At 59.0% G+C, this 12,956-nt stretch overlaps 1 protein-coding gene across 2 annotated transcripts in view; it reads right to left on the bottom strand.

Moving 5' to 3' along the window:
* Positions 1–12,237, bottom strand: part of MGAT5B (alpha-1,6-mannosylglycoprotein 6-beta-N-acetylglucosaminyltransferase B) — a 67,747-nt gene extending 55,510 nt beyond the window's left edge. For both annotated transcript variants that reach the window (XM_036837108.1, XM_036837109.1), the window contains exons 1-2: positions 12,128–12,237; positions 8,191–8,303 (exon numbers count right to left, since the gene is read on the bottom strand). In XM_036837108.1, coding sequence (XP_036693003.1) covers positions 8,191–8,303; positions 12,128–12,195 — 181 coding nt within the window. In that variant the 5' untranslated portion in view covers positions 12,196–12,237. The remainder of the gene's footprint in view (positions 1–8,190; positions 8,304–12,127) is intronic.
* Between the last annotated feature and the right edge of the window lie 719 nt (positions 12,238–12,956).

The raw sequence follows: 12,956 nt of genomic DNA, 5'->3' as shown, positions 1-12,956 counted from the left end.
AGAAAACCCACTGTGAATTTGTCCTGACTCTCAACCGGGTCTTTGGGTTCCCAGAGATCAACTCCAGGGTTGAGGGGCCGGGAGACCTTGTGAAGAATAAAATTAAATGAAAACGAGGTGCTTCAACCAAGATCCCATTAACCAGCCCGAGATTTTCCACAATTTCCTTTCTAATCACTCCCGATCATTAGCACCGCACGTGCCAGTGTGGGAGAGCAGCTCTTGCCTTCCTTTTTAATTAAATTTTGTGACGGTTTTAAGCAGCCCCTCCAAACCATCCACAGGTGCTCGGTTCCAGGCACTGCAAGCCCCAACCAGGCTGCCTGCAAACCCCAGGGGCCAAGCTCTGAGCCACTCTTAATAAATGAGCTGAATCCATGGGGACACAGATGCTCCCAGGGGCTCCCCAGGCTGCTGGAGGGGCGGGGGTGTCAGGGGTGCCTTGGGTGGGGCTCCCCAGAATCAGACCCTGAGACAAGGGTTTGAGGGCAAGTCGTTATTTGGGAGGTGAAGGGAAGTGGGGAGGTGACCCAGGGACGGGGAGGCCGCCCAGAGAGGGCATGTCATCAACCTGGGGAAACCAGCAGGTGTAGATCCGGCCTCAGAGTTCTCCCCCGGGGGGCGAGGGGGCCAGGCATGTGCACACCACCTCCCGCCAGTCACTGCTTAAGGGCTGCTCCCAAGGACGGCCATGTTCTGGTACTTGCCACCTGCCGTGGGGTGGCAGAGCCGTCTCCAGCACGTGACAGGAATCGTGAGGGCTGACGACGTGAACACCAACAGCATCTGCTTCTCAGGAAGGAAAGGGTCAGGGCCCAGCGGACTGAGAGGGGCTACAGTGGACACCTGGCCTCTCACCTGCCTCTGCCAGCACCCCCTGCATGGCCATATGGCCAAGGGAGTCGTCATACTGCTCTCAGCCTCAGTGTCCCAAACCCAAGGCAATAACACCAGGCCCTGTCTGTAACCCAATGTCAAGGTGCCAGGAGCGGGGCAGGAGAGACCACGGCTGGCCACTGAGAGCCAGAGGCAGAGACGGGTGGGGAGAGAAGTGGGGAGGGGGGCAGGAGGGGGCCGGTCTCCTCTGCTCCATGCTTGGGACTGAGCCAAGGAGGGGGGCCTAGAGAGGCTGCACGTCACCAGGGCTGCTTGTGACATTTCTGCTTTGCTTGTCCCCCATATCCCCTAGCACCAGGCCCGTTCCAGTGACTGCCACTGCTTTCTCACACCAAGTCACCTCCTGGCTGGGATCCCCTGCCAGCTGAGCCCACCTGAGGTCAGATGGGAGGCCATGGGGAGCTGGGGGGGGGGGTACCCAGCCAGGCATGGAATCCAGAGCAGGGAGGAGTTGCAGGTTCCTCAAAGAGCCTGGATCCCTGACTCCAAAGAAAAGAATGGGCATGAATGGGGGGTGGGGCGGGTAGGGGCCAAGGGTGGGGAGAGCAGAGGAAGCGGAGGAGAGACACAGGGTGGGGTTGGGTACTGGAGAAACTGGGCATCAGAAGGAAGGAAGGAAAGAAATTGTCTCCAACCCCTCCCACCCGAGTAGCTGAAAGAGCTAATGGTCTTCCCACTTTCCCCTCAGAAAACTGGATGGATTTTTCAGTTGGGATCAGGAAATTTCACCATAGTGTTAAATGAAGCAAAACTGAGGTCTCTCCCACCACTCGGCCCCTCCCGACTCACTCATGGCCTCAATCCGTTAGTCAATCAAAAAGCAAGATATAAATAGCTCCTTCTCTCTTTCAACTCCACAGAGCTGGGGACAACAGTTGACTCTTTCAAATCACTCTCGTCCTGAGGACACCCCCCAAAGCCCGTCATCCAAACGCAATACCTTGCTTTCAACCAGTGCTTGGAGCACAGAGTAAAACAAGAGGGGAGTTCCCTTCATTTCAGCTAGAAAAATAGGAGCCCATCAGATGATCTGGCCTGGCAGCACTTTGCACAGCCCCAGGGGAGCCGCTCATGTTGTAGGCCACCTGATGGATGTCCTGGAGTTGTGCAGTGCACAGCCTGGCCGGCCTCCCTGGGCTGCCCTGATCGCTCGTAGCTCAGGCTGGGGTGGCCCCTTCCCCAAAGGAGTAGGATGAAAAAAAGGAGAGTGAGGCCATGGCTGGGAACATCCTCAGGCCAGAGCCTGAGAGGCCCCCTAGCCATGCGCTCAGGCCCAGCTGGACCACAGAGCCTGGGCGGCAGCTGGAACTTGAGACACAGCACTCCAGCAGTGCTGAGCCACATCACTGCTCCTGGGGCGGCGCTGCGTTCCCACGATGCCTCAGGCCTGGCACCTGCCCTGTCACACGGCTGCCCTCTCTCCGGGCTCATCCCAAGCTTCCTTTTCCCCTCTGAGCTCACCGTCCGCGCCCCTCCCAAGATCTCGCTGACAACCATACCCCACCCCCACTCCCACCCCCATCCCATTTCAAAAACTGCAAAATAGCTGATGGAGCCAGTAACTGCAAGATCTGGCCTAGAGCTACGGCGGCCCCAATTGCCAGACAGAGCCTGGGGGCAGCACTGTGGCCCAGGAGAGGCCGGAGTGGGAGTCAGGAAGCCTCGACTCCAGACCTGCTCTGCCCCCACTAGATGGGGGAAGGGGCATGTCACTTTCCTTCTCTGGGCCTCAGCGCCCCCGTCCCCTCCGGTAAAATGCGAGGGTTTGACTTACTGAGCCCCAAGGGTCTACAGTCCGGGACTCCGGTTTCTGCTCTTCCCCTAATTGCCCCCAGAGATCAGGGTAATAGAAAAGGAAAGAAGTGTTCCTATAAAAGCCGTCAGAATCTCCTTAGGGAGAGAGCTCTGTTTTGTTTTGCTAAAACCCCTGGGTGGGCCAGAGCGTCATCTAGAAGCCCGGAGCAATGAGACAGAGAGAAACCTAAATGACACTGCATATTCAGCTAGGAAGACTGGAGTTTTCCAGCCCAGCCTAGGGAGACCAGGAGGACAAGGCCTGTGGACATGGGCAGGGGGCAGGACAACGACCCAGAGGGGCTAAGCAGGATGGGGGAAGCTACGCTGCCATAGGGACGACCCGTGGGGAAGCGTCGGTGGGGGGGGGGCTGCGAAAGGCAGGGGTAAAAGAGAGAATTGTCATCTGTTTGCTCTGCTGAGCAGTGGTCCGACCCCCACCCCAAATCCCCCCATCCCTGTGGACGGTTTAGGGAGGAAGGGGTGTCCTTCCCACTAGGTCAGTGTAGGGGACACAGAGGAGGCAGGAGGGGAGACATCCAGTAAGATAATTCAATAGAAGCAGGGGATCAGAGCAAGAGGTGACCAGGGAAGCATAAGCCCCCTAGAGTATTTGGAGATATCTAGGGGTTCTGGATTGCCCTTCATACAAGGGATGAAGCCAATTCTTTAAGAATGTCAACAGAGGGACTTCCCTGGCAGTCTAGTGGTTAGGACTCCGAGCTTCCACTGCAGGGGGCACGGGTTTGATCTCTGGTCGGGGAATTAAGATCCCGCATGCCACGTGGTGCGGCCAAAAAGAAAAAAAAGAAGTCAACAGAAAGAGGGACCCCAGAAGACCTGGGGCTTATAGACTGGGGCTAAGGAGACAGATCTCAGATGGGTCTGTAAGGCCACCTCCATCAGACTGGACGAAGGCCATAAGATACCCTCCCAGCACCTGGGGCTCGGGGGCCACTCCCATTGTCTGCAGATGGTGCAGGACTCCAGGAGCTCCTGAGACCTCAGGAGACGGCCCCCCACCAACCCTCCACCCCCATCACTTCCTGAGGAGCTCCAGGACACTAGGCACATCTTCTGCCCTGGACGGGGCAGGGCGTGGGTCCCGGGAGGGAAGCAGGCCACACACAGCCAGTCCAGCCGCTCAGCCGCATGATGGCTCCCCGGATGTCACGGCCGGCCAGGACCATCAGCAGAGCAGCCTCCTGACGTGGCTTTTGCCCTGAGTCACCGCACCGCTCTCAGCGGCGGCTAAACTGAAATGTATTTAACGTGAGGCTCCAGTGACACATCGCAGAAGTCACACAGGTTCCCTCCATATTTCCATATAAATAAGGAAAGCTGGGATGCTGAGAGATACAAATGGTCCTCACATATATCGACAGGGGTGCTTTATCACCCACCGAGGCCCCATCCCCTCCCCAGACGTGCTCTCTGTTTCTCTCTCCCGTCTGCCCTTGTCCCCTTTCTTGTCCCCACCCGCCACCCGTTCCCACTGGTTCCTGGAAACTGAAGGAGCCCCCGCCTTGCCAGACAGAAGAGACCTCCCCGGCACTTGAGAGGGGGCTGGGACTCGGTGTTTGCACAGCTGGAGGAGCGCACACTTGTCTCTGCACACGGCCAACGCGGGAACCAGCTGAGGCCACGGGAGCTCTGGGCAGCGTGGGAGACAAGGCCAGGCCCTGGCTCGCCCATCCCCTGCCAGCCTCTGAGAAGAAAAGCCCCCCTGAGCACCGAGATCCAGGGCCAGAGCCAACCACAGAGCAAGGAACTACGTCTCTGATTTTCCCCAGGTTCCAAGGCTGGCCAGGGTCCAGGACGCCCGGCAGGGCCAGTCCACGGGGGAGCCTCAGGGCGGACACAAGCAGCTGAAGCAAGGACCTGTGGCCTGCAGCCCTCTCCCCGGAGACAGCCTCTGACCTCTACTTCAAGACAAGACAGAGAGCCAGGAACAGCCACACAGGCTCTGGGGGATCTGCGGGGACCCCAGGAAAGAGGCCTCAGACGTAAGTTCAAGTCCCCTCTCATTAGGAGGGAAGCAAGTTCCTCTTAGGACAAGAGCAGGAAAGCAGAGGCAGGAGGCAAGGAGGAGGGACTGGGGTGGGGAGGGAGGACTGGAGAGGGAGCATATAAAAAAAAAAAATCCTCCCCCAAGGCCCAAGCTGGGCCCAACTGCAGCAGGAGGGACTTAGGTTAGCCGTCCTCCCACTTATGATTCTCTGCTCAGTCTCCTGCTCTCCTGAATCTTAAGATGAGTGTGCAGAATATACAATGAGATGTCTGTCACATTTTTATCCCCAAACTAGAGAACTTTATCACAAAATAGGAACCGGCCCACAGGGGAAACCAGAGCCTCCCCAAGGAGACCACAGTCCGAAAGAGGCTGTGGAAGGCTCTCGGCTTTTTAGAGAAAACCCTTCACCCTGCCCCTCCCCACCCAAGCCATGTCCTTCACGTCCTCACAGGCTTGACAGGCAAGGAGAGGAGAGGTTATTTCCCTATTTGTACTCAGACAGTTTTATAGACCAATGGAGGATTTTTCTTTCTAAATCTTTTTTCTAACCCTTAGTGGGTTTCCTTCTCCTGGTTCTGCCTTGGGGCTTCACAGACCCCCCAGAATAAACATTATCCAACATCCAACCCCCACTGTGACCTCCAGTATCGCTCCCCAGACCCCTTCACAACTGCCCCCCAGTTCCAACCCCATCCTTCCCTGGGCGGCTCCTAGGTAGAAATGCTGGCACCTCCTAGGTTGTCTGCAGGGCCACCCCAGGTCCGGGGTGGGGTTCTCATTTGAGGGGTCATCTGTTACAGGATTGGGATTCTAAACCCACAGAGTCAACTTAGGGCTTTTCCAAGTCTCTGCTTTGGGTCTGTCCAAGCAAATCAACTTAATCCAAGGGCATGAAAAAATTGAGGGGACAGTGGGACCTGGGATGTGAACCGAATTGGGGTCAGTTCCCAGGGGCTCTCAGAGGGCTCCCTCCTTGTCTAGCTCCTCCTCCTGGCCTTGACTTCCATATTCCAGGCACGAAGCTTCCAGCACAGGGGCCTGGGAGGTGTGAAAAGACTTGAAAACACTTGGTCTGAGAACTAATGTCACAACACACAGGAGACCCGGCAACTCCACCCCAAGGTGCACCCAACGGAAACGCCCACATGTGTCCACCACAGACATGTGCTGGAATGTTCACAGCAGCACAATTCACAAACGCCCCAAACTGGAAACAGCCCAATGTCCGCCCCGGGGCAGAGTGGATAAATATATTGTGACGTATCTGCACAATGAATGCTGTGCAGCAGTGAAAACAAACGTCTGCAACCACACACCACGAGACGGATGAGTCTCACAAATGTACTGTCGAGAGAAAGGGGGGCACGCAATGGAACACCTGCCATAGGATTCCATTCTCATAAATTCAGAGAACCAGGCAACATTCCTCTGTGCTATTAGAAGTCAGGGTCCCGGAGTCCTTGGGGAAGTAGTGAGTGGAAGGAGGCCTGAGTGCACTTCTGGGGATGGATCACGCTCTGTTTCTTGATCCAGGTTGCTGGTGCATGGATGGGTTCAGTTTCTGGATACTATACTCCGACAGGAAGCTTAGCCACGTGCACGTGCGCGCGCACGCGCGCGCACACACACACACACACACGCCTCTAGTCTAACTGCATGACCCTGGGCAAGTCCTCTGCCCTCTATGGCTCCGCCCACCCCTTAGACACAACATCTAGGTTGGAGTTGGACCCTTTCTCCCTCTGCCAGGCAAAATTGCACAGCGCAGAGCATGGCAGGACCCCCACAAGCCCCCGGTCCTCTGGGCACTGGGACCACCCCCTGCCAGGATGGGCCCCCCCCATCGCCCCCCCAGGCAGATGAGCAGAAGAAACAGAGCCCAGCCATACCCCCCTCCTCCCCCAGTCCCTGATTCCCACCTCCTGGGGCCCTGACCTTGCTGAAGGTCAGCTTGCCCAAGCCCCCTGCAGCAGCCCACCCAGACAGACACGCCCCCTTGCCAGGGGTGGCACCCAGGTAGCCTGAGCATCGCTCCCTATACCCCCTCCCCCACTCTCCACCTCCCTCCGCACCTCCCCAAGCTACCCCTCAAGTGCACCTTCACAGCCGCACCCCCCCCCATCCTCAGGGGTCTCCCACGTAGAGACGTCGGTACCTCCTTGGTCCTCTTTTCCCTAAACATCCTTTCCGGCAATGCCCCCGTCTCAGACTCACCACATCCAGTAAATGTTTACAGAGCTCACAGTATTTGCCAGAAGCTGCTCGAGACCCTTCATATACGTTATCTTCACACCCCCTCATGACAATCCTGGGGAAGAGGGTGTTGTTAGCCCCGTTTACCAGAGGAGAAAACGGAGGCTCCAAGAGACCGAGGGATCTCTGTGAGTCAGAGAGGGGATAGATTCGTTTACGTTCAGGCTAGAACGTCTAATAAATGTGAAATTCCTGCTGGGAGCTGTTGCAAATTTAAAGAAGTGCGTGTTAAACCAAAGGCATGAATCTAAGGAGACACCAGATGGCAGAGTAAGTGCCCCTCGGAGCACCGACCCTAGATGACAAGCCATCCTACTGGAGGGTTTATCCGTTGCTGGGAAGAGGGGAGCCGGATAAGGCCTGGGGGTTTGAGAAGGTGGACTTCAAACGGAGACTTCCCCAGAGGGGCAGGGGAAAGCCCACAGAGCAGCCCCCTGAACAGTTCCAGAAGCCCCCTTTGCCCTAGTTTCCCCACTATGTGTCTCCTTCCCACAGTTACTGGGAGACCCCCATGACACACTGAGCAGTTCTGAACTGTTCTCCATTCTTCCTTGAGTAGGATGAGGGGGGGAGCAGGACCCACCTTCAGGAGGAGGTCTCCCAGGCCACCATCCCATCACACCCCCATGCCACGTGAGCCCATTTAATCCAACCCCTGAAAACGGTCACTGCTTTCCTTCTCTGAAGGTGAGTCAAGTGATGTGGCCAATGGCACACAGCTAGTAAATAATGAACCAGGGTACAAACCAGGTCCATCTGGTCCCCACAGCCCATGCTCTGAACCTCCATTCCACTGCCTTGTAAGTATCACGTGGGCAAGAATGAAGGACAAGAGAGCTTGGAGATAAGACACGTGAGCCCACGGCAGGCCTGCCCTCTCCCTTGTGCCTGGGCCAAAGGTACAGAATATGTGTATCTCAGAGAGACAGGTGTCATATCCAGAAACCTCAAACCACCCCACTAGAGAAGCAACACAGGCAGCCTCTTCTGATGCCTGGGAGACCCTGGCTCAAAGGCACTTCCTGGCCTGAGAGGCCTGATTACCACAGCCAGGACAAGAGCCAAAGCAGTGTGCAAGGCCCCCACCATTCACACATCCATCAACGAGGTGGCCAGATGCCCAAGACACAGCCCCAGAAAGCCTCTTGCAGGGTTAGGTTCAAAGGCTTCCCTCTCCTCTGACCCCCAAACCCCTGCACCCTTTTCTGACTCCCCTTTCCCCACCAACATACCTTCTGTGCGGACAGTGAAGGGGGAGTCCCCCGGGCGCCGGGCTGAGAACTGGCCCCCCAGAGACGTCATCAGGAAGCAGAGTGAGAAGAAGCCGATGCCCAGGACAAAAAGCCTGTGGAGAGCAATAGGGCAGGTCAGGGTTAGGTCAGCACATGCACCCCTATCCTGTAAGGGCTCCTTACGAATGAATGAGGAAGGGATGGATGGATGGAGGAATAAAAGACCAGGGGGTTGAGCTCCCAGACCAGTAGGTCTCCCATCACACAGGATAAAGAGAGCTGGACTACAAGGAAGTGGCCACATGCAAAACCATGCAGGACAGTGAGGCATCCTTAAGGTACAAGGTTGGGCAAGTTCTAGCCTCCAGACGGAAGCTGGCTCATTGACAGCAGAGGTCCTCAGCGTGTGGTCCCCAGACCAGAGGCATCAGCATCACCTTGGACATATCAGAAATGCTCATTCTTGGGCCCTAGTCCCAGGTTTACGGAATCACACACTCTGTGGGTGGGATAAGCAGTGCATTTTAACAAGCTCTCCAGGTAACCCTGATACACGCTCAAGTTTGAGAACAACTGGTATAGATGGAAACAGCAGGACCTGATGCCAGCCAGAGGGCAAGTAATTGGTCTAGACAAAACCCACCTGGAGCCCATCAATCACCTGGGCCCTGATCAGCACTTGTGTACACAGGCCTTGCTGCAGCAACCAGCTTGAACACATCCTGGTCACGTTCAGGGCAGGGGGTGGGGAAGGGCTCCCATCACTACCAGATGGTAAGATCTAGAAGGGCAGGGTCCTGTGGCTGCCTTCTGTGTCCAGACTCCCCCTATCCACATCTTCACCAGGCAGGCACACGGTAGATTACACCACAGCTCAGAGCGAGCCAACACCTGTGCATGGGGTGTCATACAAGTGTGTGCCGTCACAGTGGTCAGGGGAGTTGGCCAAAACACGATTGTTTATACTTCAACACCTAGTTTTTGATTACATCCCAAGTGCCAAGAACTAAGGTATCCCCAGGGGGACAGCAGGGAACCCACCCTCAAGTCTGGGCCCAGGCTCCTGCTGCTTCCGTACTAGATTCTGGGCCAGCATAGCCTTAGGGCAGCAGAGGTGGCGGCTGTTCTGGGATTCTGAATCTACCCGAGGACTTGATGAACTGGCAGAGCTGAAAGGGGAGCCCCCCTAGGTCAGGGTGAGGAACCCCATCCCTGGTGGAGCCAGGCTCACCATGGGGGGCCCCCCCAAATCATGCCAGAGACCTCCAGCCTTCCCACCTCCACCTCCATCCTCAAACCCCACATTTGTTTGTATCTATGCAAGACTTGTTTATGCATTTTAATCTTCATTATTTGAAACTGGCAGAGCACTATTTAATTAAAATTTGATTCATTAAAGAAAACACACAATTGTAGAAGAAAATAAAAGCACAACAAAATTCCCAACCCATATTTAAAGGAAGCTGTTAGAGATTAAATCAGAGAGGGGGGCAGAACCCCAAAGCAGAGATGGCACTGGGAACTTCTGCCAGGAGATGGCACAAGGAACACTGCTCCCTCACCTCCCAGGGACCCCTCACTGAATTCCACCAAGCCTGGGGGTGGGACTCTAGCCCTGGGATCCCCAAGATGAAGTCAGGCTGGTCTCAGGCTAGCAGCCAGAAGGACAGTGTAGGGGGAGGGTGGTCACACATCCAGGAAGATCCTGGGGGAAATCAGCAGTTTGTCCCCCCAGCCTGAGGACAAGGATGGGTCTCTCCAAGTTTCTCGTCCCCACTCCCTCTCCCCTTCCCCACCTATGGGGTACTTGTATTTAGAGCTGGGGACCTGAGCTGCCAGGGTCCAAAAACCTGCTGTGAGAAAGATATCTAGGCCTTTAGCCCAGAACCTGAAGCCCCAAACACCTCATCTGCGTCTCTGTCTGCCAGACCCAATCCTGGGGCCATTTACAGTAGATTCAAGTTAAAATGGTTTCATCCACCCATGCATCCATTCAAGCAACATTCCAGAAGCAATTATGGAATAAGGACCCTGCCAGAGGCTCTGGGAAAACCATCGGGAATAGGGCTCCCAGCTGCCCTTGAGGATTAACAAGGGCAGCTGGGAGTAGGGCTGATATGGTTGGAGGTGGTAAACACCCCCCCTCCAATCTGAAGGGGACTTGAAGACTTCACTGGTGGCTGTGGGTCTCTGGGAAGCCAAGGGATACCCTGAGAGGAAGTTACATAACCTGGGGGTGGGGAGGGGAACCTATGCAACCCCACCTCTGCATCCTGCTTTCAGAAAAGAGCGTGAAAGAGCCACAGGGGCAGGACCCAAAAGGAAGGAGCGCTAGGGAGCTGGCGCTGTCCATGGTGCTGGCGCCAGCCACTACCTCCAATCGTGCCGGGAAATGTCCAGCCAAGCTGGGGTCAGAGGCTGGGCTTCCCGCGGCCTGGAGGCAGGGGTCAACACTGGGTGGGAGAGACAGGGCTGACGACGGTCTCGGTTGGCTAGGGATCTGAGGATTTCCCCTGAGGAACAAGGCCCTTTCCAGAGATGCTAGCTTCCCACCTGCTTCCCATGGGAACTTTAGGGCGTGGGGGTTCCTGACACCCCCAATCACCTGCCCAAGGCTCTATTCTGGGGACCCCCAGCTCTACGGTCGTCCCGAATCCTCTGGACATTGGTGGTCCAGCTTGACCCCTGCCGTCCTAAAGGTTGTCTCCTCAACTCTGCACCCTGCGCAGGAGGATCCAATAGCTGGAGGCAATGGCGGGGCGGCAGCCACTTGAGCCACGGTCTTTCCATCAGAAGGAAAACCAGCGGGGGGCATGGGAGGGGCCGGGTCTCCGCCTCAGGTCTGGAGGGGAGGGCCTCAAATCTGGCCCCTCCCGCCCCCCAAACTTCGGGCATCTCTGCCTGTACAGCTCCTGCCTTCGCGGGCTCCCTCCCGCGCCCGGACCCCACCTGTGGCCGCATCCCGAGTGCGGCCCAACCCCGTCCCCCACCCCGGGCCCCGCCGCCCCCTCGGCGCTCTCCGCCGCTCAGCCCCTGGGCGAGATGGCATCCTGACTCCGCTGGGCACCCATCGCTTAGCGCCCCTCCCCAACCCCGGCTGCAGGCCCGGCTCCGACGGCGCTTGGGAGGAGCGGGAGCTGCCCCGGAACCGCCGGGCTCTGGGGGCCCCTGGGGTGGGACTAGCAGAGCTCAGGCAGACCCCAACGGCCGTAGCCCTGCCTGGCCTTGACCGCCGAGGTTGGGGTGGGGGGGTCGGTCTTCGCTTCCATCCCGCCTCCACGCTCTCGTCGCCCTTCCGCCCCACAGCGCCGCCCCTGCCCCAGCCCCTCCAAGGCCCGCGATCGGGGATCGAACTCCCATCAGAGGGGGTCCTTGCCGCAATCTCGGGGACCCTCCCGTTGGACAGAGGCCCGCACCCCACGGAGAGGAGTGCGCGCAGAAGGCGGGGTCAGAGAGGGTGGGACAGGCAGAGGGGGTGGGCGGGCCGACTCAGGGCTCCACTGGCCCGCCAGGTGGGGGTACCGCCCCGCACAGAGCGCTAACTTTGCCGCGGGGGTTGGGCCGTCCGCGAGGTGGGGAAGGACCGGAGGGGCAGGGAAGGGGCACCCTGGCTGGGGCGACTTCCAGGGCCCAGGACCACAACATAGGTGACTTCTGCCCCCATTCCCACCTTCGCATCCCGAGTCCTCTCCAACCTAGACCAAACTCGGTACCCGTCCCAGAATTACACACCCTCCCCACCCGAACCGGAACCCCAGCTCCATCCCTCTCCCAGCCCCACTAGCCACCACCAAGGGTTGAAGCACAAACCGCCCCCTCTGCTAACGGGACAGGCAGCCTTGGGACAGACACTCTCGCCGGGGCTGACCTCGCCCACCCCAACCCACGCCCCCTTGGAGAAAAAGACCTCCCCGCGCCAACCGGGAAACAACTTTACCGAAAGGGTCTCAGGGTGACCAGGCATCTTCTGACCATTATCTTCCCATCGGGGTTGACTGTGATCATTGTTCAAACTTGTCTGGGCGAGGAGCCGCGGGCGAGGCCGGACGCACCGTCCCGGGCCCTGCTCCTACCACGTCCGGGCCACGAACCCGCTGCGGGCCGAAGCCGGGTCCGAGCGACGCGGGGGACGCGGGGGCTCGGCGGCTTCGCTGCCCGGGCCGCGGCCCGCGGGGTCGGCGCGGCCTCGGCGGGCAGGGGAAGGGGAGCGCGGCGCGGCTGCCGGAGGGCGGCGAGGGCGCCCGGCCGGGCCGTCTCTGCGTCTCCGCCCTCCCCGCTTCACATTCTGGGGGCCGGGAGGCGGCGCGCCCCCAGACCGCCGGCCGCGCGTCTGCCTGCTCGGGCTCGCTCTCTGGGCGGGACGGCGCCGCGGCGCGCAGACGGGCTCCCCGCCGCGGTCGCCTTCATCCCCGGGCCCGCGCCCTCGGTGCCGGCTAGAGGCGGACCCGGGCCCGTGCCCCGGCCCCCCGCGCCTCCGGGCCGCGCCGCTCCCGGGCCCCGCGCCGCGCCGCGCCCATGGCTCCGGGCAAGGACGCCCCGCGCCCGCCCTGCCTCCCGCTCCCTCGTCTGCCCGCGCTCGGGTGTCCGGCGTCCGGCCCCGCGCCGCGTTACGCCCGGAGGCGCCGCATTGTTTCCTCGGAGGAGGCGGCCAAGCAGCGGCTGGGGCGGCCCAGGAGCGGCCGCCGCGCTTCCTCGGCGCGCAGGCGCCACCTCGTGGCTGCGGCCCAGCAGCGCGCTCTCCCGGCCCGGGGCGGGGCGCCGGGGGC

Source organism: Balaenoptera musculus, chromosome 20 (assembly GCF_009873245.2).
Source record: "Balaenoptera musculus isolate JJ_BM4_2016_0621 chromosome 20, mBalMus1.pri.v3, whole genome shotgun sequence".
NCBI classification, from domain to species: Eukaryota; Metazoa; Chordata; class Mammalia; order Artiodactyla; family Balaenopteridae; genus Balaenoptera; species Balaenoptera musculus.
Note: the sequence above shows the minus strand (reverse complement) of the source record. Positions and strands in the feature narration are given on the sequence as shown.